At 38.8% G+C, this 24,882-nt stretch overlaps 1 protein-coding gene across 4 annotated transcripts in view; it reads left to right on the top strand.

Moving 5' to 3' along the window:
- Positions 1-24,882, top strand: part of LOC127157237 (inactive dipeptidyl peptidase 10) — a 40,251-nt gene that overhangs the window by 1,068 nt on the left and 14,301 nt on the right. The window contains exons 1-4 of one of the 4 annotated variants that reach the window (XM_051100485.1): positions 14,455-14,848; positions 20,181-20,339; positions 23,937-24,051; positions 24,312-24,407. In XM_051100485.1, the coding sequence (XP_050956442.1) occupies positions 20,313-20,339; positions 23,937-24,051; positions 24,312-24,407 (238 nt within the window). In that variant the 5' untranslated portion in view covers positions 14,455-14,848; positions 20,181-20,312. Of the gene's footprint in view, positions 1-14,454; positions 14,849-20,180; positions 20,340-23,936; positions 24,052-24,311; positions 24,408-24,882 lie in introns of those variants that run through there. The other 3 variants (XM_051100486.1, XM_051100484.1, XM_051100483.1) reach the window with 3 other exon arrangements.

Here is a 24,882-nt window from a genome sequence, read left to right as displayed (position 1 = left end):
ACTGTTCAAAGTGTAAGATGACTGTTTGAGATCCTCAGTCAATTTTAATCAATAAATAGATCATATTACATAGATTAAAAAACTAATACAATTAAATAAATACCATAAAATAATTCAAGACATGAATAATTATGAAGAATGTTCTGCTGCAAATGTACGCGGATGAACGTGTAGCTACAGATGCATATTGGGATTCAGTAACGCCCGCCACTGAGCAGCTTCTAATGGTTTTCGACTATGATAGTAATTTCTGTAGAGGGAGAAAGCCTCTCTCTGTAGTTTATTCCTGTCGGGAGTCGGTGGTGTGTTTGAGAGCGAGTGAAGCCCCTCTGTGTGGCTCATGAATGTTTAATAGTTTATGATGGACTGTTCAAAGCCGGAGCGGAGCTCACGTCGTGCTTCACGCGGTTGAAGGTCCTTCATCATCCTCATCACTGACACTGTAGATCAGCGTTTGCCAGCCCTGATCCTGGAGTCCTGAAACGCTCGAGTCGCGTCAGGTCACCTTTATATCAGCAGCTCTGTATACAGTACAGATCGTTTCACGGTGATCCAGGACCAGCTCTGGGAAACACCAGTCTCGTGTGCACATCTACAGCTGTGGTTTTCAGTCCTGCTCCTGGGGACCCAACGCTCTGCTCATTATGTTTGTCCCGTATCTGACACGCTGACTTCATAGAGCTCTGTCCCAATGATCTGGTGATCTCAATCAGGTGTGGTAAATAAAGGAGACACACAAAATGTGCGGACTGAATACCACTGATCTACAGCACGGACAGTTACGGTCACTGTGGGTCAGTGTGTCACTGCTGCTGTCATTCATGTTGCTGCATATTGTGTTTATTATATATATATATATATATTATGTGTGTGTGTGTGTGTTTGTAAATGTTTGGTTCCTCTGCTGTTATGATCTGATCTCACAGCAGTGCTGGAGACGAGAGGTCAGTCAGGATCAAACGTCACTCATGTGTCTGTCCATCATCTCAACATTACACACACACACACAGAATGCAGTTGGTATGGTAGTGTGTGTGTTTGTGTGCTCATATTACCTTCAGAGACGCTCTGTGATATCAGATATGCTCATAATGGAAACTCATGTTACACACACACACGCACACACACACACATACACTCTCTCTCTCTCTCTCTCTCTCTCTCTCTCTCTCTCTCACTCACACACACTCACACACATATTTTCTGGTATCCAGTTACTTCCCAATATTACACTGAAGTGTGTATCTGCTGTGACAAGCGCAGGTGTAATTAGTTAAGAGTTTTCTAATTGAATGAAGAGTTAGGACGCGTCTCGTCTGCTGCCTGGAGAAGATCTGATAACGGTGGAGACTCAGACAGATCAGAGGAAGTGAGAGTGGACATTAGAGGAACTGAAATGACAAAAAGAAAAGTGACGCCGGATTGAAGGTTGTTTTTTGGAGATTAAAAGAGAGATTCAGAAGTTCAGAACTGAGCAAATATTGGCTGCTTCTGCTCAAATACACATGACATTCGTGTCGAACGATCACTTTTGTAATACTGACAAGTATAGAATGTGATGTGAGTTATTTCTGCATTCTGCCGTCACCAGTGAGTTCAGAATGACGGTCAGAAATGCAGTATTATTTTAGACTAACTGTTCCTCTGTTCTTTTTAATCTTTGCCTTCTTTTAGAGTCATTCGTCATCAGATACTCTTAAAATAATTTGGAGCGTTCGCCAAAAACTGCCTCCGGCCTGCAGTCCATCTGTGAGGAGACGTTTGTTCAGTGAAATAAGACGGTTATGATAGTTACTGTGCAGTGATCAGATGCTCGTTTGCCACAGCAAACCTTCAGAAACATTTCCTTTTCCTTTCCATTTCCTTAATTTAGCAGCTGCTTCGTGTCCGAGACGAGACTGTACGTTCACACCATTCTGATTCTGTTTTGATGAATCTGTGCACGTTTTTCACCCGGCACGTCTTCATATTTGTTAGAGCACGTTCACGTCCATCACGGGCTTTCGACGCCATCCTGGCTCCGTTCCGAAGCACCGATAAATCATTCATGTTTTCTGGCCATTACAGCCGCCGCAGTGTTGGTCTGATTTGTCAGTGCCACGGTTTGTAAATTCTGCTGTGCAAATACTGGAATAATAGTTTCCTGTTATTGGTTTTATGGCACATCAAAGAGGCATTAAAGAAGGTTGTTGTAGATGATGATGCTTGTTGGTGGGCGGCAGCTCGCTAATGCGCCGCATAACTCTACAACACGCAGCGCCCACGCAACAGATGCAGAAACATGCAAACAGCAGAGCGTCTGTGTATCCCGACGGAAATCATTCCTCCGTCGCATGTTTACATGCTGTCCAGGTTAAAGCTGTTTACCCTGTCGACAGTAAACCGGCACCGCAGCACAGTGTTTTTATGCGTTTCGTGTTTATGCTGTACAAACAGACTGTTTAGCAAAGTAAGTCTTTATCAGGTTTGTGCATTTTTAAACATTTGACATGGCTTCAAAGAAATGCTGTAACTGCAAACAGTGTTTTCTTTCAAATAATAATAAAGTAGAAGCGATACGAATGTGTTTAAACATGAACAAACAACGAGACTGTTTTTAATAGTATATTAATATAAACAGACAGAAATATGAATATTGGGTGATTATAGCAGATGGTGCTCTAACTTTGTTGAACCTGTGTAAACATCCGATTGAAACGGAAATTTCTGAATTTACTTCGGATTCATTCAAACCCAGAGAGACTTTGGTTCACTTCTGAGGTCTTCACAAATTCAGATCACTGCTGCTTAACTTTCTTTTGACTTTAAGAAGATCTCCTTTAGATGTGACGGTCGAGGTCGGAGCTGCGCTGCTGCTGCTGATGGTTCATCATCAGACTGAAACTCCTCCAATAGTCCAGCTCTGTGTCTTTTTCATTTCCTAGTGCTCTTATCAGAGCTCGAGGTTTATTTGTGGTGCTCAAGAGAGAAATGTCCACATATCATCCACAGACATATCTGCAGTTCACAGTGTGGATCGTGAGTCAGTGTCTCTTCAGCTGCTTGTTCTGAGTGTTTTCTCTCGTTCAGGTCCGTGTAACAAACACCTCCTGTTCTTCTGTAAATGTCACTACATCATAAACCCTCAGCGCCATTATTTCCCATCATAGATCTGGACTTACTTCTCTTTTGGCCTGAATCTCCACATTCAGACAGACACAATGCAAAGATCAATGGAGGAAAAGCAGATGCTTTTTCCTCTGAAACTTCACATGCTGTAGATAAATGAGATTTACATTCTAAGCCTGTATTTTTAGTTTTGTACTGTTCATTTTTCCTCTTTATTTGTTACATACATCAGTGTTTTTAGCAGCAGAGCTTTCTTCCCACACGTTTCCACAGTTGTAATGGATCTAATGGCTCTTCGTGTTTGTGCCGTAGAGTCTCTCGCCATCTAGTGGCGCGTTGAGCGGCGACTTCAGTACCTGATTTAGACTGAGGATCTGTACTAGAGCGCACTGGTAAGCAGGACTTGAACATGGGCGAGGTCTGTATACCGACACCTACAAATACACCTCGTTATAGACGCTCCAGAAACACTGTCAAGTCAAGTCAAGTCAAGTCACCTTTATTTATATACCGCCTTTAACAATACAGAATTGTGACAAGGCGGCTGTACAGTATTAAATAGGAAACAGTACATCAACAATGCCAAAGGCAACATTAAACACTCACATTATAGGTAAAGGTAGTTAATCAAAAACAATAAAATAAAATGCAATATTGTGTTAAGAGAAAGTGTCCCCAACTAAGCAAGCCAGAGGCGACAGCGGCAAGGAACCAAAACTCAGGAACCAAAACTCAAAAACAGACATGTAGATGTTTGTGGAATGTTGATGTTTTCTCTGTTTTGTGGGGATGGACTTTGTTAAATTAGACATTATTTATTGCATCAACATGTGTTGATACTTTACTACAGGGGTGCCCAACACTGTTCCTGGAGATCAACCTTCCCGCAGAGTTTAGTTCCAACCCTGATCAAACACACCTGTCTGTAATTATCAAGTGCTTCTTCAGATCCTAATTAGTTGGTTCAGGTGTGTTTGATCAGGGTTGGAGCTGAACTCTGCAGGAAGGTTGATCTCCAGGAACAGGGTTGAGCGCCCATGCTTTACTATATTTTAGGGTTGGATAATTTTATTATTTGTTTATTATACATGCAGACATTCATAGAAGTTTAAAGTGCTCATCAATCCTTCATATTTTAGTTTACAGAAGTCTGGAACTGTGTCCTCAGATGACTGTGGTCATGATGAGCAGATGTTAAAGCTTTGCTGATTCAGACGGTGAGAGAATCTCATTTATTGTCTGCCAGCAGAAGTAAATTATAAATGCAGAACATTTACTGCGTCATTCATTTACTGCAGTCTGTAATGTGCACATCAGAGAGCGTGTGTGTTTAGATCCATTTGCAAACCTGTGGCTGTGGTTTCTTGACTGTGTGGTGCTCGTGTCCAGCTGAAGCCTCGCTCATGTAGATTTACTGACGTCCTGTACTGCTCCGATTCGACCACTAGAGAGCGTCTCAGTCTCACACAAACAGCTTGATCAGCTCAACATGGCAGCCCGCTTGAACTCTGTGACATTATTAGTTAGACTGAAGTAATTTGAGATTTTAAGTTGAGTTTGAGGGTCATAGCTGCTCTTCTGTATGTTTTCATATCTTAGTCAAGTCAGGATGTGTGTATTTGTGCAGCGTACGGTATCTCACACGACAGCCGTGTTTCAGCGCTTCACAGAAATGATGCTTTAATGTCTTTGATCAATGTATTATTAAAGCAATGACGTGTTCCTCATCATCTGGTCAGTACGTTCGTGAATCTGCTGTGATCTCTGAGCTCATGATGGATGTGCCAAGATGCATTATTTCCAAATAATATGTTTGTTATTTAGTGTGATCTGATGTAGATGGATTACTAGTTTTCAGGATGAGTTTGACTAAGCTTTATAGACTTTATAGACGTGTGTGTTTAGTTCAGATTCACTAAAGTTTAACGAAAGGGAGAAACATTGCTATGAAGACTGTAAAATAATGCTAGAAGGCTCTGTCTCCTTTTCTGGACTTTTTGCCATTTAGGCGTTTGTGCATAGCAGCTTTTTGTAGTTGAAGTGAAACAGGTGTAATTGGGCTGATGATTTTTTTTTTTTTTTCAGTTCAGGTAAATCATATTTCCTAATTGCCATGATTAGATGGAACTGCCATACAACAAACTAGTTTCAAGTGAACTTGGTTTTGTCAGGGGTGTTTCTAGGATTTGAAAATATCTGGGGCTGGTGGCAAAACATCAGGGGCTAGCAGTGGTGGATGGGAGCTCACATCATAATTACATAAGATTTTGTTAGACACAGGTGGGTGAATCTGGATCGTTCTAGGGAGGTCCGGAGGGCATGACCCCCCAGGAAAAAACCTGATATACTTTAAAGTTAAATTGATTAATCTGGTGCACTTTGAGAGTTCAAAAATAAGAGCTGCAAGTTAACCCATGTGCAGTGTGCAAACTGAACAAAGAAAAAAAGGTTGATGACCTGACTCACCCTCTTCTGATACTCTGAAAACACTGGATCATGAACTCATCGTGTGAGCAAAGTCATATTGTGCTTTCGATTTTAGTTCATTTGACAGATACTCTGCCAAAGCAGTGGCACAAAACAACATTGTTACACTTTGAAAAAACAGTAAATAGTAATCACTGCAAATAGCAAACATATCAAAGTATTATTACAACATTATAACTTTACAAAAATATATTACACAAAATAATGCATTTAAAAATATATATTTGCATGCAAAAATAGGGCCCCATTTATTTATTTATTTATTTTCAAATTCCATTTTATTTTATGTCTTCTAAATTCTGTTTTTTTTTCTGTTTTAATTTTTCTGGACTCCTTTTTAATGGGTAAATTTAATTTTATTAATCAAAAAACATGTCTAATTAATTAAAACAATGAAACTTATACAATTTAACGTCAGTTTATCAAGAGTTAAGTTATGTTTAGGGCCCTATGAAGCGTTTTATTTTTTCTCACCTTATAATTTATTGTTTTGTTTTAGCATGTCTGTTTATTTAAATGCATAAAACAACTTTTATTTATTTCTACAACAGCCTTATGAAATTCTGTGTTGTGTATTTAAATTTTTTCTGGTTATGAAATAAAGGCATAAAATATTAATTTATCTTTTAATTCATGAAAATTAAATTTTATTTTTGGCAAATAAAGGGGATGTACTACTAAAATTTAAAAGATGGAAGAAATATTGTGTAACAAAGTTTTATTAATTTTTCAACAGTAGTAGTAGTATTACTGTAGGTACATACATTTTACTGAACAATGATATTAATGAATTTCTGCCACAATGACTATACAATCTAAACCGGACTTTTATTTTGACGGGTTTCCGTGAATACCTTTACATTTCTGTGAGTATATAACCCTGGTTTACTCAAATGAAACTGTGATCTTCTCACAAAGTATTCTCAGAGCAGTTCTGGAGATGTTGTTCATGGATTTTTTATGGCAGACGCTGAAATCACAGCGAGCGTCACGCGCGCTTCAGTGTGTAGTAAAGGAAACCGCGCCTGCGTCTGCACCATTTATTCATAAAGAGACACGCAGAACATGCAGGATTCATATTTATATGGTATTTTGTGGCATAATATTTACAGATACTAGTCTGTATCGTGACTTGTTTGAAGTGTAATGACCAGCTTTTGATGAATTCATTCAAACTTTGACAAATTCTGTGGATTCCTCGTAAATCATACGGCGATACAAAAACATTCGGAGCTAAAGAAAAATCTTTCGGGCTCGAGCCCCTGATGATTACCCCTAACGACGCCCCGTGTGTAGTTCAGACAGCATGCTATTCAAAGCGAAAGTGCCGTTTTCAACCCCACGCCTGTAGCGTTTGGTTTTTGTAACTGTAAATCAGTGTTGAGCAGCTGCAGTGAAAACTCTAATTACATTTAGTCACATCTGTAGTAAAATGCTTTGTTGTTGATCAGATGACGTGTGCATTTTAAAGCTGTGATCGTCAATTAATAGAGTGCCAGTAAAGGTCGCCGGGGTCAGAGGGCAGAAGACTTAACAAACTTTATTAATAGTGCCAAATCCAGCACGTACTCATGCAATTATCACTCTGACCCAGAGTAATTAGCATACAGTCCTGAGAGAGAGAGAGAGCTGTCTCACCTTAATGAGTGTGAATCTCTCTCTCACACACACACGCGATGAAACGAGGACATGCGGCTGAACTCAGTCCAAACACTCAGCGCTGCGTGTGACGAGTAGATCAGGCGACTCATCGATTAGTTCATCTGGAAGTGTGTAGTTTTGTGTGTCTCTCCTGAAAGAAGACACATTTGTCGCCATTAGCAACAAAGTGTTGTTGAAGTGTCCGTCATGTTGACAGAATGATTGTTTCTATGTACAGCGTAATGATTTAAGAGAACAAATGGGCAAGACTTTAAAACGCTTTCTTCACAAATTAACGTTTTGTCCTCGTCTTTATTTATGTGGTGAAGAGCTGTGTAATTAGTGAGACGACTGTACGTTATTCCTTAAATGTCCATCCTGTCTGTGCCTGTTCGTTCATTCATTTATTCATTCATTCAGGCTCAAAGCGTTTGTTAGGAACTCTTTCTCTTTGTCAGAGCAAAAAAATATTTCTCAAATCAATCATTCATGTCTAATTATTAATCAAAGTAATTATTCAGATTATTTACCTGTTTGGCAAAGAGTCATGTAACAGCTGAACTAAACATGCATAAAATAAATGTATATTACACACAGACACGCAAACATAAACGCACTCTCTCAGGAGCCGGTGTAATCAGGTCAGTCAGACGTTTTTCTCTCTCATTCTTCAACCGCTCACACAAGGTTCTCCTCACCTTGACTAAATCTGGAGCTCATGAATACAGAGGCGATGGATCTGTGAAATAAAGCCACGAGCGTTTTCTTGTTTTCAGGATGTTTGGAGTTTCCTGCAACCTTAGAAATACAGAAATGTTGAGTTTATCTGACAGATTGTGTGTTTGATGTTTAACGGTCCAGTACTGGTGAGACGCTGTGATGTTTCATATGATCACAGATGGATAATTATCTGCCTACAGATCAGCAGCTTCTGTAACGTGCCGTCAGTTCGAGCAGAAAATCGCTTTCACTCGTTCCTCAGCTTGTGTGAATAGACATCTACAGTGAACAGCCAGTTAGAAAGAGTGTAAATGTACAGCACTTGAATATCAGCTGCAAATAAACAGCTTTCATACTGAGATTATAAATGTGACGCTTCAGTTTCACACCGAATCACTTAGTAACACTGTGTGTGTGTGTGAAGCCTCACATTTCTGCTTTAAACTACAACCATCAGATCCACATGTAAATGTTTTTGTTTTTTCATTTATTTGAACAAACTGATGATGAATCTGAGCTCTGCATAACTGACAGCATGCAGTCCTTCAGTGATTCAAAACAATCCTGGATTCAAAAGCTTTTGGTTAATATTTATTCAGTGATGTGATCATTGTTGTTTTCGTAAGTGAAGGTTAATTTGCAGGTTTTTTCTTTTTTTGAAAATGAACATTTCATAGCACTTTCCTCTGGTGTTGTGACCCCGTTTCTGCTCCGGCGTCTGTGTTTTAATCCTCAAACGCTGCCGTCGGTCTCGTCTTAATTGGTCTGTTTGACATCTGACCTGCTGCAGAATCACAACGGAGCCGATTATTATATGTCGTACAGGACAACAGGTACAGTTCATGACTGAAGGTAAAGGGAAAATCTTAACACTCTTCCTGCCAGTGTTTTTTTTTTTTTTTTTTGAAGCTGCCAACCACTGCCAGCATTTTTAATCATTTTTACAAAACTTTCACGGCCCCCAGAATGTTTTGTTGTATGAATATCTGAACATGTAGTGTGTCAAAAGAACAGAGCCTCTGCTTTTAGACAAGACAAAAAAGAAAACTTAAAAGTGTTATTATAGCTTTGTGTGTTTTTTAATCAACGTTTTGTTGTCGTTCTGATTCTTCTTCACAGTGTTTTGATCCAGAAGTCCAATGCTCTTTCAGATGATGTGTAATAATACCTCCCTCTGTGTAAACGTGAACACAGATGAAAAATTAATGGCAGGGAACGAGATGCACAGGAATGAAAGCGGAAATGCTACTAATAAAATAATATTTAGAAAGAGCCATAGTACTTTTTGAAATGTGAAAAGATGATCAATATATACGTCTATGTTTTTGTGCGCATTGTCGTAAAGTGGATATGTTTGACAGAACGTACCTAACCCATCCTGGGCGGTGATGTTTGGTGTGTCTGAGATTCTACCCAATGAAGGTTTCCATCAGATTTATACACATTTCACACCCGTAAAGGACAGTCGTCTCCATCTCTGATTCCAGTGGGAATTTCTGGTGCACATGCCGATTTTTGTCCTGTGATCTTCCTCTCTGTTCATTCACTGCAGGGTTAATGGTCCCTGGGATTTTAACACTTTGTTATACTGTGTGAGTGAGTTATCCTGTTAGTTCCTAATGTGAATATGCATTGATGGCCATGGGATCTGGATTTTTTTCTCTGAAAAGTTTTTTTTTTTCCTCATTAGGGATGTAACGGTATGAAAATTTCCTATCACGATTATAGTGACCAAAATGATCACAGTTATCAGTATTATCATGGTATTGTTAAAATGTGCTGGAAATGTTCAAAAAGTACTGACACATAAATCACATCACCAAGTTTTAAATAACAAATAAAATGACTTTTGGTTTGCCTAATCAGTAAAACAACAACAGTACCAATGATGTCTGGATCTTAAATGACAACATGACTGACAACTTATACGGCATGTTCAGATATCTAATGTAAATGATCAAATAAAGCTTTAAAAACGTTTCATAAAAGGCAAACTTCACATTTCAGCCTTTAAATAAAGAAAAGAGTTAAGTCAAAATGATAACTGATTAATAAATGATTATATGTATTTTATCTGCTCCATAAATCTAGATAACTTATCTGAATTGTTTAAATGTGTAAAATCCACATAAGCTTGTTTGTCATCAACTGGTCAAAATATACGATACAGCAAGGGCATGAAAATTCAGTCTGCTTTTTTGGTCAGACAAAAACTGCACACAAGCGGAATGTAAATGCAAGTCTCTGTAAATCCACTGTATGACACTAGATGGCGCTTATGGAAAATCTGAATTGCAGCTGTTTCCGTGAACTCTGTGGATAAAGCAGCACTGCGTTCAAGAACACTACTTTAGATATTACATGGAGTGAAGATGAAAACAAAATGACATCGAATCTTTTCTGAAGACAGTCAGAACCTTCAGAGGTACATTCATATTAATTCATTCATATATCCATTTTATTTATATAATTCCAGATTTATGTTTCTGCCGGTGGGCAACCCCCAATTGCGAAGTGAAACGCACGGACTGCAAATACATTAGTTACCAAATACAAATTTTTTTTCTATGAGGATTCGCTTCACTAAATAAAATGATTTAATAAATACCTGTTTACAGTAGGCACTTATTCGCGCGTACACAGGACAAAGTTTGAGGGCGCGTATGTAATATCTGAGGGAGCGCAGAGCCATGATCACTATATATATTTGGGAGAGCATTCGTGCTGGCACCCTCTCGTTTTACAATAATGCACTCTATGTATTTGCTGTTAAAATAACACCAAAAACTGCTTCAAATGAAGGATGAAATTGAGAATTGAGTCGTAAAAGCCTGCAATCTATTTCTTATTGCTTAAAATGAACGGAGACCATCTCGTGTTTTTCCGTGCGTGCTCGATTATTTCCGTGCGGATCGGCACCTATCCCATTAGCTCTCTTTTACAACATCTAAGCTTTTCCACTGTCTTTTCACCCAAAACGAAAAACTACCGTGCGTGTTGTGTGCAAATGAGACTGTTACTTAACTGTGCTTTATGCTGGACAGTATTTATTTATCATCAGTTGTTCAAATCGTGGTAATCAAATACAGTTTTAATGATAATTAAAATATGAACCGGTAATACTAACCGTAGGGAATTTTATCATGATTTATCGTCAAACCGGTAATCGTTACATCCCTATTCCTCATGTTGTCCTCTCTCTATGCAGAAAACGTTCCCGGATCAGTTTTCATAATTTTTCCCCGTATTTTGTATCTATTTAGAGTGAAATTGTTCACCACGACATTTTTCTTAGATTTTCCTAATGATCCTAACATTAGTAAAAAAAAAAAAAAAAAAAAAGAAAAACCAATTTCTGGAGGTCTATCAGTATTTTGGGCACAACTGATTAAAGGAGAAGTCCACTTCCAAAACAAAGATTCACATATAATGTACTCACCCCTAGAGGTCGACCGACGTATCGGTTTTGCCGATTAATCGGGACCGACAGCCGATTGACAGAACTATCGGTTATCGGCATAAATCCATGGCGATCGTTTTTCCGGGTTGCGTCCGAGGCTGAAAAGGCTCCGCTGTCATTAAACAGTATGAGAGCGGACTCTACAGGCGGAATCACTGAAAACACCTGCTGTTTGTTTACACGCGTGATACTGCGCGCCGAACTGAGCGGGACACTTCAGATGCGAATTTAAAACATCGACAAGTAACTACAGTGCTATAGTATAATATAGTGCATGTTTTCATGTCATTACTCGGTACTTTGTTGACTAATTGCTGCAGTAAGCAGTATGTTTGGTATGAGAGGATGCGAACATTAGCAGCACCTCAAGAGGTTAAAAAATGTGGCCGAGACACCCAAATGTTTAATGTCATGATTGTTACCATCTATTTGTATTAGTTTATATCCAGCTGATCACATGAATGCATTTATTAGCCAAGACGTTGCATATTTCAAGCCAGTGATGTGAGAAAGCAAACGGTGTTCATTCATTCAGCTGCATCACAGAGCGCCATTCACACAGTTTTACGTTAAAAACAGCATATCTGTCCCAAATCGATGTAAATGTACATAAAGACTTCACTGTGGGCTGGAAGACTGTGTGTTTCGTGCATTTTATAACAAACTGTTTTTCTCTCTGTGGCTCTAATAAAGCGTGTATGTTTCATATAGAGAACTAGATCACGCTTTCTTTTTCCATTTGCTGTGTTGTTTTAGGCACTGAACTTCAAACACATATATGCCGCTTTTTGATCATCCTTGAAGTAAACTTATGTCTGTTTGGTGATTGAATAAACAGTATTAGACCACCGCTTGAACTGAACTGAACGCAACCGGTGTGTGTGTGATAACTGATTGGAGTTCTCCAGGACGAGGCGCTGCGCGTTTGCCCAGTGCGTGACTAAAATATTTTATTTTGATTAGATATTCATCAAGTGTTCTAGAATAGAAGCAGTTAAACTGTGAGAGTATACATACTATATCCATATGATGTCATTTCAAAACTACAGCCTTTGTGTAGATATTTAAAGAAGGCCATCTTTACCTTGACTATTGACACTTCACAATAAGAGTCCATTTGTAGCATTAACTAAGATTGATAAAAGCTGTAGAAGTATTGTTCCTTGTTAGTGTGTTAATTTCAATATTTACTGATATTTTAAATGTTTAAGTTGCTTTTGTCAACATTAATGAACTATGAACAAAATTTAATGCTCAATATAAAAATAATATTAATACTTTATATATATATATATTTTTTTTTTACAAAGTATGGTTCAGTCCCTTTTTTTTTTAAAAATAGTAAACCACTATTTTAGTTTCCATTCAGTATCCATTTACAAAAATTCAGTTGATTAATTGGCATCGGCCAGTGTGATCCAACCTAGTTATCGGTATCGGTCGACCTCTACTCACCCCCTTGTCATCCAAGATGTTCATGTCTTTCTTTCTTCAGTCGTAAAGAAATTGTTTTTTGAGGAAAACATTTCATTATTTTTAAAGAGTTTAAAGGAGAGATCCACTTCCAGTACAACAATTAACAAATAATTTACTCGTAAAGAAATTATGTTTTTTGAGGAAAATATTTCAGGATTTTTCTCCATATAATGGACTGATATGGTGCCCTGAGTTTGAACTTCCAAAATGCAGTTTAAATGCGGCTTCAAACGATCCCAAATGCGGTTGTAAATGATCCCAGCCGAGGAAGAAGGGTCTTATCTAGTGAAACCATCAATTGTTTTCATAAAAATAATACAATTTATATACTTTTTAATGTCAAACGCTCGTCTTGTCTTACTCTGTCTGAACTGTTTTTGTTCCGGTTCATGTCAGTTAGTGTATGTGGAAAATCTCATGTTCTCCCTCAACTTCAAAATCGTCCTATATCACTGTTTTGCCTTTTTTGTTAAGGGTGTTCGATCTTCTTTGCATGTTCACTTTGCAAACACTGTGTCAGTGCTTCTGCAGCGATGTAGGGTACAAGACGAGTGTTTGAGATTAAAAAGTATATAAATTGTATTTTTTAAATACAATGATGGTTTCGCTAGATAAGACCCTTCTTCCTCGGCTGAGATCGTTTACAACCACATTTGTGATCGTTTGAAGCTGCATTTAAACTGCATTTTGGAAGGTAAAAATCGGGGCACCATATCAGTCCATTATATGGAGAAAAATGCTGAAATGTTTTCCTCAAAAAACATACTTTCTTTATGTTGGATGACAAGGGGGTGAGTACATTATATGTAAATCTTTGTTTTGGAAGTGGACTTCTCCTTTAACTTTCACTTCAAAACAAGTGGGAATTTTCAGAAATCCCAACCATACCATAGAAAATTCACATTTAAATAGTTGATTTAGGTGTGTGTTAAACTATGGATTTAAACAGCATCATTTACCTGGCACACATTTCACCTCTTCAAACAAGGGAATCGTTAATTAGCTATTCATTTTGGTTCTGTACCCATGAATTCGAATTTTGCATACGTTGACTTTAACTGTTTTTTTTGTGTTTTTTTTGGTTGTAATATGCAAAATGGACCAAACTGTCTGTGGAGAAGATGAAGTGCTCAGGAAAGCTGTGACATCTGCATCCATCTGCAGTGTGAATGTGGCCTTGATATGAGAAGCATTTATATCGATGAGCCATTTCCAAAAACACAAGATGCAAACACGAACCTCCTCCTCACTTTTTTGTTTTAAATAATAAGTGTGGCATTTGTGGAGTCACATCTGTAAGGTGTTATTCATAATAACTGGCATTTACGAAGACACTGATGAAGAGCGAACAGTTCTGCTCTTGTACTAATTCAGTGTTGGGGAGTTTGCGTTAGTTCGGATGTGATGGATGTCATTCAGATGTCAGTCATGATGCTGGAGCCGCTCGAGGCAGCGTGTATTTACACAAGTGCTGGAATCGCCTCGATTTATTTGATATCTGAGCTGTCTGGTGCTGTTCCAGGTGCTGTCTGTCTGTCTGTCTGTCTGTCGTTCTGTCGGTTGTTTCGGTCTCGCGCGTCATCAAGGCGAATCCTCCTCCCGCCCCTCGAGCGCAGCATCAGTCCTCGCGCTGCTCTCGCCGCCGGTTTCGTTCTTTTTTTTTGCAGCCCGTTTAAATTCGACAGAGATCAGAATTGGAGCATCGCTCAAAACAATCGATCACGCTCGCGTTGAACTGTCCGCGCGCCGCTGCGGTGGAATGCCAAAAACGCTGCGCGCGCTCCTGCACGGACACGAACGAAGAGCAAACGGAGGAGCGATTCTGATTCTGCGGTGCTGAAACGGCGTTCGGGTCGCCACACCGGGTATTTTTGGGATCCTTCAGCGGCATCTGAAGCGGGAACCATGACGGCCACCAAAGAGCAGCAAAGCCAGAGACCGAATCCGCAGGACGAGGTAACGAACGGCATCTTCACGCGTTACACAACGTCTACAAAAAATACGCGTGTCTGCTTTTCATCTTATTTGTAACGTCTTTTTTTCCCGAATCCGGTGAGTATCAGGTAATGGATCGCGCGCACACGAACCCAACGCCCGTGGCCGTTCTGTCAGCACGTTCATGACATCACCGTTAGTTCTCGGTTTAAATGCAAATGAAATGTAAAACGGTTGTGCCGGCGTGGGTCTTTCATCACCGGTGAATCGTCATTCGTCGCTCTTCGAGCTGCCGGCGCGTGAGCGTCGTTTGTTGGTTGGCATCAGTTTCTGCTCGTGATTGTAATTGAGAACTGGCCTCGAGCGCGTTCCCGTGTCCCAGTGTACCTGTTCAGGCAAGCGCAGTCACGAGAGACGCGAATGAAGAGCGATGGTTCGGTCGGTTCGGGCCCGCGCGCGTCAAACGCGGCGCGACATTTCGGGCAGGTCCGTCTGTGGTGCTGAATAATTGATCGCTACTTTCTCTGACAGAACAGCGAAAATCTGCTGCGTTTGTCCTCAAATCGAGACGCTGTCCGGTGATCTCTGACTGTGTTAAAACACAACACCGAGTTTCCCGGTACAGTTGTCTTGCAGTGTGTTCAAGGTTTTGCTTTGAAATCTTAACTACCTGCTGTATCGCTACCTGTTTCAGTAGTATTCCGTTATTCTTGTTCGTTTTAAAGAACCGATGTCTGACGACAGAATGAAGCAAGTACAAAAATTCCGACTGTTAAAATAAGAGCGTTAAGTAGTGTTTTATATACATTTTGTAACCTTTTTGTTTTATGTAACTACCCAAAATGCTTAATGTAAAAGGTAAAAGTGTGAGCGCACACACAGACAGACACTGCATTCAGATTCATTTCATTTGTTCGCCGTCAGTCATACTTGTTTTGTGTGTTTGTGTGTGATTTTTATTGAGCCTTGACATGGTTTTTATGGCAAACGTGTGTCACCCAAATGAAGCAGCTGAAGGTGTTTCGGCGGTGAAATCTGTGAGTCCAGTCATGCAGACGCTTTCGCTGCAGGTTGTTTGTGTTTGTGTTTGTGTTTGGTGTTTGACAGCTGTGCTGCGAGACGCTGCTTGTGTCAGAGTCGATCATCTTCACTCACATTCATCTTCAGACGATCGCTGGCGTCTCCACAGCCTCTCTCACGCGTTCAGGCAGAACTTTGAAAGAGAAACACATCGTCTGGTCGTTTGCTGTAGCTTACAGTACCTGCAGTTCAGCTATTCTAAACACAAGATTCAGACTGCTTGGAAATTTAGTTTAGAACATAAACAATAAACTTTGTTCATTTTTTTTTATTAAAAATGCTTTTTAGTCTCCATTTTCACAGCTGGCCTTCAGATGCACAACCGTGATTGCTTTTAGTAAGGGGTTTTAATGTAGAAAATGGCGCATTTATTAGAATGATTGATTGGCAGAGGCAACTGTAAAGAAGCCTTCACATAATCCACAAATGTTTTGTGCAAACAAGAATAGGAATAATTAATTCCTTTGGTGCTATTCGCAACAGGGACGATCATTGACTTTACATCGAACCGATGTTTTTTCGTCTGATGGTGAGCATGTGCCGAATGATACGATTTGAGCTTTTGATCTCGTTTCTCAAGCCTCAATGTAAGAAATCTGCATGAAAATGGTTCCTCTACCGGCACAAAGCCTAGTCTCACAAGTACACAGTTTTTCTTTAACTGGTCAGACCGGAGCTACACTGGAAAAGGTTCAGTAGCATTCAGAATGATTCACCGACGGGTCAGTTACACAGCTGCATATGTCAGCAAAATATTATTACATATGTGCTGCACACTTTATACAACATAATAAAAAATGTAAGTACACAGACTTACGCTACTTAAAGTGTATCAGTATTGTACTTAAGTGTACTTCATGTGTATCTGTACTGTACACTTATCCAGCTACACCTTAGTTTGATTTAACCCACCAGTACACAGCTTAATACATGTAATACCTTTCTAATTTACATTAAAATGACAGAGTATTACACAGGCATAAGCTACTTAAAATAAAGTGCATCAAGATTGTACTTAAGTGTACAAGTAGCTGTTTAACAGACTCGTCTGTTACATGTGTGTAACAGTAGTTGCCTATTACATCTACATAAAAAACTAATTACAGGCTGTTCCATAACTTAGTTACACGGTAAGTACATTTTGTTTCATGTAAGTACAACAGCTACTACTAAGTACTTAATCAGGTAATTACTCTCTATTATCACACCTTAAAATAAAGGGTTACCAATAGTGCTTTCAGAAAACCGATGGTTGTAAAAACGGGATAACCTTTCACAGGCAAGAATGTGTTGCTTTGTGTTTTTAATATGTATTAACTCAGTATTACAAGGTTTATACTAAAGAGCCTTTTAAATGCCTTGTTAGCTAAAGGCTTCGTCTTATTTCGTGGTATTGTGTTAGGTTACGAAAGTATACAGATATTCATACATGCTATAACTAGTTGCTGTGCAAATGCATTGGCAACTTTCTCTCGAGCGTTTACAGATATTCCAATATGGTGGACGGTTTACGTACAGCGGCCTATAGAAACAGACACTAATACTGCATCTAGCTATACATGTCTATGGTTTGAACAACTTGTGATTGAATCACAGAAAACACACATAAATACGCTGAAAACACGGCTACTGTCTGAGATGCCGGGAGAGGAGGGATGTCTGTTATGAAATAAACACAAAACATGAAATATGGGTATCTAATCCATTCACTCGTTGTTTGCATATAGACTCAAACCTCTGGAGCTGAATGAATCCCTTTCTCACATCCTTTAGGTCTTTTTTTGAAACTCGTATGTACGAAACAGACGAAACATTTCTCAAATGTCATCTTTTGTGTTGTGCAACAGAAAGAAACTCAAACAGTTTTAGAATGGAGAGTAAATGATGAGAGAAATGTTGTTTTTGGGTGAATTCAGGTGAGCCGCTAGCCATGGTTCATTTCCACTGAATAGTGTACCACGATGAATCTGCTGTCAAACAAACGCTGCCGTCCGTGATCTGCTAATGCTGACAATGATCTGATTTTCTGTTTGTCTGATCAGTGGAAGAAATGATGCGCTTCACCTTTTAGCAAATAACAGTAGTATTTATCTCAAAATATGTCTAAAATGCATGTTACAATTAATTCATGTTTTGTTTTGATGCTTAGAAAAAAAAACATTTCATGTCGGATAGTCAGATTGACAGAACGATGAGATGAGGAACTGAACGCATCTGCAAATCCTTATTGCATTAAAGAAAATCTGCTTCACACTGAAGTGAGTTAGAAACATGAGATTTGGTGACAGTAGCGTATTACTAATGTTGCTAGATTTGTAAATGTCAGATGATATTCAGTGCTGTTTGTTAAATGGAGATCTGTGTGTTTATGGGCGACTGATGCGGTTTGACCTCCGACATCAGCTCAGTGAATGTATTTGACATTGTGATGCCTTCACAAACACACCATTAGCAGCGGATCACATTCATTATGGATTAGTTCCTTTTAAAAATGAAAGCACACATTATGATGCCAGATGCAGGAAACCATAAAACTACATCTAAAAACAGCACGTCGCTTTGAGAAATGTCACTGTAATTCAGCGTCTGTGTGTGGGACGTGAAATAATGATGTATTTCATTACTGCGTTACAGCTCTAACTGTGCCATTATTACTGTAGGAATCTGAAGCACAGTCTTGTTTATGGTCACACACACACACGTTTGTTTTTGTGAATTGTGGGGACTTTCCATAGACTTCTATAGTTTTTATACTGACCAACCGATATTGTCTATCCCCTAACCCAACCCTAACCCTAAACCTAGCCCTCACAGAAAACATCATTACATTTTCAGATAAACATCATTTACTATTTTTAATAATTTTTTAACATTGTGAGGACCGAAGGCCGGTCCCCACAATGTCAAAAATTTCAGGTTTTACTATCCTTGTGGGGACATTTGGTCCCCACAATGTAGCAAAAACAAGTGTACACACACACACACACACACACAGAGCTCAGTAATCACAGGTTAAAACATCAGCATCGTGTATGATTCTTGTGTGTAATTTTGTGTGTTTGCGCCACAACATGTTTTGTGTGAGTGTGTGTAATAATCAGCATACTAAAAACTTTGGTTTCTTGTCAGGTAAATGTTCATTCCTGATGTGAATAAACTCTATAGGAATGAACTGTGCATTTTTTCAAAATGCAGAAGATTCACATTTTACTATGAAAAGACCTTTACTTTCTGTCTCTGTGAGATCGTAGAGGATTGTAGAGGCAGATGTTGTTCAGCAGCCGGTTGCATAAAATGCTTAGATTAGTCTTACAAGCCAGTCATCAATTTTTTTTTTTTATAAGACTGGACCTAACTTTTTTTTTTAAGCCAGTTACATAACAAAAAAGAAAATAATTTTCAGAAAGTAAGAGTTTCTCAGACTAGATCTTAAGAAAGTCTTAACACAATGAAGTTTATCCGATCGACCTCTGATGTCGACTTTTATAATCCTGGCGTGCACAGACCTTTATATTCAGACGTTAGGAGTGTTTTGCGGAGTGACATTGCTTACGTTTGATTACCTGGACTTTGTTTTTTTGAGTGGTTCATGTGCACTCGTGTCTTCCTTTAGGAAACACTATTGATTATGATGTTTGATGGCGTGTGAAGGAAAAGCAGCGAGAGGAACCTGAGATCTGCCGCTCGTGTTGAGAGACGAATGACGATTGGGCGAATCTGTTCGTCCTCTGACCGTCCTAAATGTGTCCTCGCTGAGGTCAAAGCGAGCAGCGTTACACGCGTCACCTCACTAAAAATAGCAGCACACGCTCTCTCGGTCTTAGACGCGTGTGCAGACGCTCACAGTTGAGTTCGTTTTCATCAGTTCCTTGTTTTATTTTCGTATTATTGCTCTCAACTGAAGTTGCAGCGAATCACATCACACTGTTTAACCCTTTCAGCTGTTCTGCAGACTGAGAGCAAGAGCTGTAATGTAATTGTTTGCTGACTGAAGACATTATGTACAAGATCTAAATATGACTGTCCTTTAAATCAGGGACAGTTTGCTCTTCTAAACTGGACTAGGAGTTCTTGTTTTTGTCAGACAGATGTCAGATTCCACTGTTAGCCTGAACTGTCTGTATTATATCACCTCGCGTGTGTTTTACCCCATTTACAGCTGTGGAGATCTGACGAGATCTCTCCGGGTACAGTGTTTCTAGTCCTTCATAAAGGTGACGGTTTGAAAAATTGATGAATGACTAATGTTGGAGCAGAAAGCTTTTTTCCATAGGCTGAAGCTCCAGGAATCATGACCGAACATCTTGACAGAAATCATGACTCCAAATTAACTGCCTCACATGAGATGTTATCCAGTTACCCAGATCATTTAGACTCTTCTCTCATTGAGTACAAATGAACTCAAATGAAACCTGCATTATTTCTCGCTCAGGTCAGTACTAGATGTTAAGCCCACGACATTCTTGGTGGGTGATTCGGTGTCAACTCAAACAGAGGTCCCCGGCTCAAATTTTTGATTTTGCTAGTATTTTTTTCTGAAGAAAGATACACATGTATAGTGATGAAAGCCAAATATTAAATCTCATGGATGAATATTTACTGAGTAATCCAGTATTTTGTAGAGGGAGGTCAGAATCGCAATTTTCACCTTAGGTTCAGAGTCAAGTTACAGGGGTGTAAAAATGACTTTATAAAGATGGCAGCATCATCATGTTATTTGTACACAGAGATTGGTAGCTCTATTAGTAAAATCTGTTGACTTTATCAATCTTTGTTGCATTATGTGCCAATGGTGACCATTCAAAAATGAGGAAACAGCACTTTTTAATGTGTTTTCCCCCAAAGTTTGAATGCCTGTAAGTCAAGAAGTATTAAAGATATCTTAATGCCCTTTTAGATGTTGGGTCTCAATAAACTTTCCATTTTCATTTTTAATGCCCTATGAGATTCGGGTCCAGAGATATTGGAATTTCAATATGGCTCAAAAACCAAATGTGGGTCAGTTTGAAAAAAATATGATTCCTCTTTTCTTTTAAAGAGGAATGTATGAAGAACAGATAATGTTAAAACTGGACATGCGTCTCATTTCTTTCTGTCAAGACAACTGCATTGAACAAACCTGTCTGGGTTCACATGCCTATAACTTTTCTTTTAGAATCTTAATTTTCAAGGCCCTACATCGTTCAGTCCCAGAGATATGATGTCCATGATTGTTGAATGGTACCCATTTTTAGTGGGTAATGTCTGAAGAAGAAATAATGTTGAAATTATAATTGTATCTCATTTGCATCTATCAAAACCATATGCATAGAACATACCTGTCTGAGTGCTAAAATGCACTGAAACAGTCAAGTGGAGGTACATTACCCTGCTTTCTGTAATCTATTCATAAGATTCTATATTTGAATCAGTTTCAGGTATATTTAGAAGAAGGGGTTTTGTTCATTTTAACAGCTTCTGAAACTGCCAAGAGTTTAAACATGCAGTATTGTAACGTGAATTAAAACAAATCCCACACCTCATAGGGAAGTGTGCTACACATTGCATTCACATCAATAAACCAAGATTTGCCTCACATGGATTAATTATTACCATTTGTTTTTCTTTGTAATAAATAAAATTGTTAGAAAATATGAAGCATAGTCATGGTTTAAAAAGTATCCACTGCTAAAGTGCACATTTGGCAGAAACACTGATAGTACCTCAAACATTTAACGTCTCTCAAACTTGAAATAATTCACACTGGGTAATTCTAAACCCTAGGAAAATGGAATCCTGGGTAATCTTATTTTACATTTCACACTGTTCATACTTTACCTAGAGTTAACAATTAATCCGGGTCATTCATACTCTGACGTGTCAGACTCGGGGCTTAAAGTTCTCTGGCGCCATGGCGGATCTCCGGCGTATGGCATTTGGCTGCTGAAAAAATATAGTCCTGTATTTAAACAAACAAACAAACCTGTTCATATCATGTTAGGGTTCATGAGTTCGCTCACCAGTAGTATCAGAGGAACACAGCTTTAACTCTCAACCAAACTAGCATTACTAGTCAATCAGGAGTTTCTGCTCTTATAAACAGGAGATAATAGAATCCATCTCAAAGGCTCCGCCCTGATGAATGGAAAAGCCGCCCGGGTCTCGAGTGCACCACGTTGAAAAAGCTGCGAGGCGCAATGGTCAAAGATGTCAGTCTAGCGCATATTTACACAGAAAAGCTATTAAAAAAACAGCGGAGCTTTGTAAACGGCTCAGAGTAATTGTTTTCATTGGTTTTCAAAAATATCAGATTACTCAACTGTCAAAATAATAATAATCATTAGTTACGGCCCTAGATTAGTTAAAACATTTCAAAATCCAGCTGCGTCGTTTTACTTTTTGTTTGTTTTACTTTTTGTGGTTTAAAAGACAAACATTTTGTCATTGAATATTTCTTAAAAATAGTATTGACATTTTGTCTCATTGTAGTCTACCAAGTATCTGTATGTTGTCTCATTTCATGAGCTAAGTGTATTGTCACACCCCTATAGTGTTTACGAGCATGATATAGCTCATCATTTTTCACAAGTGTATGGTATAGCCTTTATTCTTCAGGTCAGTCATATATTGCTGAAAAAAATAAGTAAAAGCAATCATTTTGCCATAGCATCTTTTCAAATGTTCAAGTTGCCACAGTCATTGCATTCTTTGCATGTGCTGCACTTTATTTGTAACATTATTAGTTTTTTAATTAGAATTTGAAAGATCATAATGTTTTTTTTTTTTTTTTTTTTATTTGCCAAATAACCCTGCGTATGTGCCCATCCCCGCAACTAGCAGTTTGTACAAGAGAGTTTGTGGTGGTTACAGGGTCTTTGGGGCCCCTCGTGTGTGAGTGTCTAAAATGTGTCCCCCATGGGGAAAAAAGTTCAGGCTCAGGATTTTATTTATTTATTTATTTATTTTTGCTTTAACCCCTGCAGACTGTCCAGTCCTGATCCCTGGGTTACTGTTATTATTTGCATATTTGCATTGTAAACAGTAATGACTAGATAAACACAAAACAACATTTAGCTTTTGACCATTGAAAATAGGTAGGGTACTAAATTTGGAGCTGCACTGAGATGTCGATTTCTCTGCGATTAAACCATACAGGACCTTAAAAATTAAGTTTCCAGAAGAAAAGTTTGTTAAGAACCAGAATCTAAAACTTTAAAGCACTTTAATACTTCTTGAGTTACAGGCACAAAAAACATTTATGAGACTCTAAAAGGTATGTTTTATGCAAATGTTTTGATAGAGGGAAATAAGATACAATTCTAATTTCAACATTATTTCTTCTTCAGACATTGTTCTTTACATAAAATAAGTATCGGCTGTATACAAAGTGACCAACATTTGGTTTTCACCCACTGAAAATGGCTAATATTCAACAATCTGAATATTAAGCCTGATTGGGATCCCCATATCTCTAGATTTAACATTTATTTGTTCTTCATACATTCCTCTTTAAAAGAAAAGAAGTCTCATATTTTTGCAAACTGACCCACATTTGGTTTTTGTCCACTGAAAATGTGTACATTTTAATGATTTTCTCCAGGAGCCATATTGAAATTCCAATATCTCTGGAACCAAATCTCATAGGGCCTTAAAAAAAGATGACAAAAAGAAAGTTTGTTAAGACCCAACATCTAAAAGGGAATTAAGATATTTTTAATTCTTCTGGAGTTACAGGCATGCAAACTTTGGTAAAAAATAATTGAAAAGTGCTGTTTCCCTTTAACCTGGCTCTGAATCTCAGGTGAAAATTGCTGTTTAGACCCTTCTCTACAAAATAGTGGATTACTCCGTAAATATTCATCCATGACATTTAATATTTTGGCTTTCATCACTATACATGTGTATCTTTCATCAGAAAAAATATTAGCAAAATCAAAGTTATGAGCCGGGGAAGTTTTAAAAATTTGGTTGATTTGACACAGAATGACCCTGCTGTGATTTCTGAGGCAGTTGAAGAAATGACGCGTTTGCGTGTGTTTGTTTCCTGAAGGATCTGGCCGGCATGAGTCCTCCTCAGAGGAACTGGAAGGGGATCGCGATCGCTCTGCTGGTCATTCTGGTCGTCTGTTCTCTCATCACCATGTCTGTGATCCTCCTCACTCCAGGTAATACAGCAAACCCATATGATGAGCTGCAGGCTCATCATCATTCATTGTGATTTTCTCACGGCGCTCGTGTTCACAGCTCTCATGTTCCTACCTGAAATCAATCTTGCAGATTTTTGCATCGCTAAAGTCTCGAGCGTTAGGCCAGCAGCAATGTGAGCGGCATTACTCAATCTGCCGTTCGTTACGTGACGTGTGACGCCTTCAGCGGCTCCGTTACTGACCCCACGCTCTCGTCTGTCTGTTTGTTTGTGTGACAGTGGACACTCAGCCAGGCAGCGACACCAAGCTGACGGTGGAAGATCTTTTCAGCGCAGATTTCTACGTGCACGACCCTGAAGCTCGCTGGATCAACGGTAAGACGATACGACCGCAGAGCCATACGCATCATTAATTTCTAATGGATCTCATTCATTAATCATCTGTACACCATCACGAGCCCTTAAGCACAGCTGATCGCAGAGGATGATTGATCATGACCGCAGACACTGAGCAATAGACATTATAAAACCACCCGCTTAGATGAGAAGAAACCACCTGACTGACATGTAAATCCTCCATCTAGAATCAGAAATCAGAATCAGAAAGAGCTTTAATGCCAAGTGTGTTTACACACACAAGGAATTTGTCTTGGTGACAGAAACTTCCAGTGCACAAGACGCAGATAACAAAAATACACAACTAATTAGAATAAATATATGAGAAGACACAAACAATACACAAATAAACGAGTGATTAGAATAAATATGTGAAAGACAATACACAATAGACAATATAATGTAAGTATAGATGTGCTATATACAAATTGTGCAAGGGAACTGAATGTATGGA

The sequence above is a fragment of the Labeo rohita genome, unplaced genomic scaffold, assembly GCF_022985175.1.
Source record: "Labeo rohita strain BAU-BD-2019 unplaced genomic scaffold, IGBB_LRoh.1.0 scaffold_102, whole genome shotgun sequence".
In the NCBI taxonomy this organism is placed as follows: Eukaryota; Metazoa; Chordata; class Actinopteri; order Cypriniformes; family Cyprinidae; genus Labeo; species Labeo rohita.
This window is presented reverse-complemented; position numbering and strand designations above follow the sequence as displayed.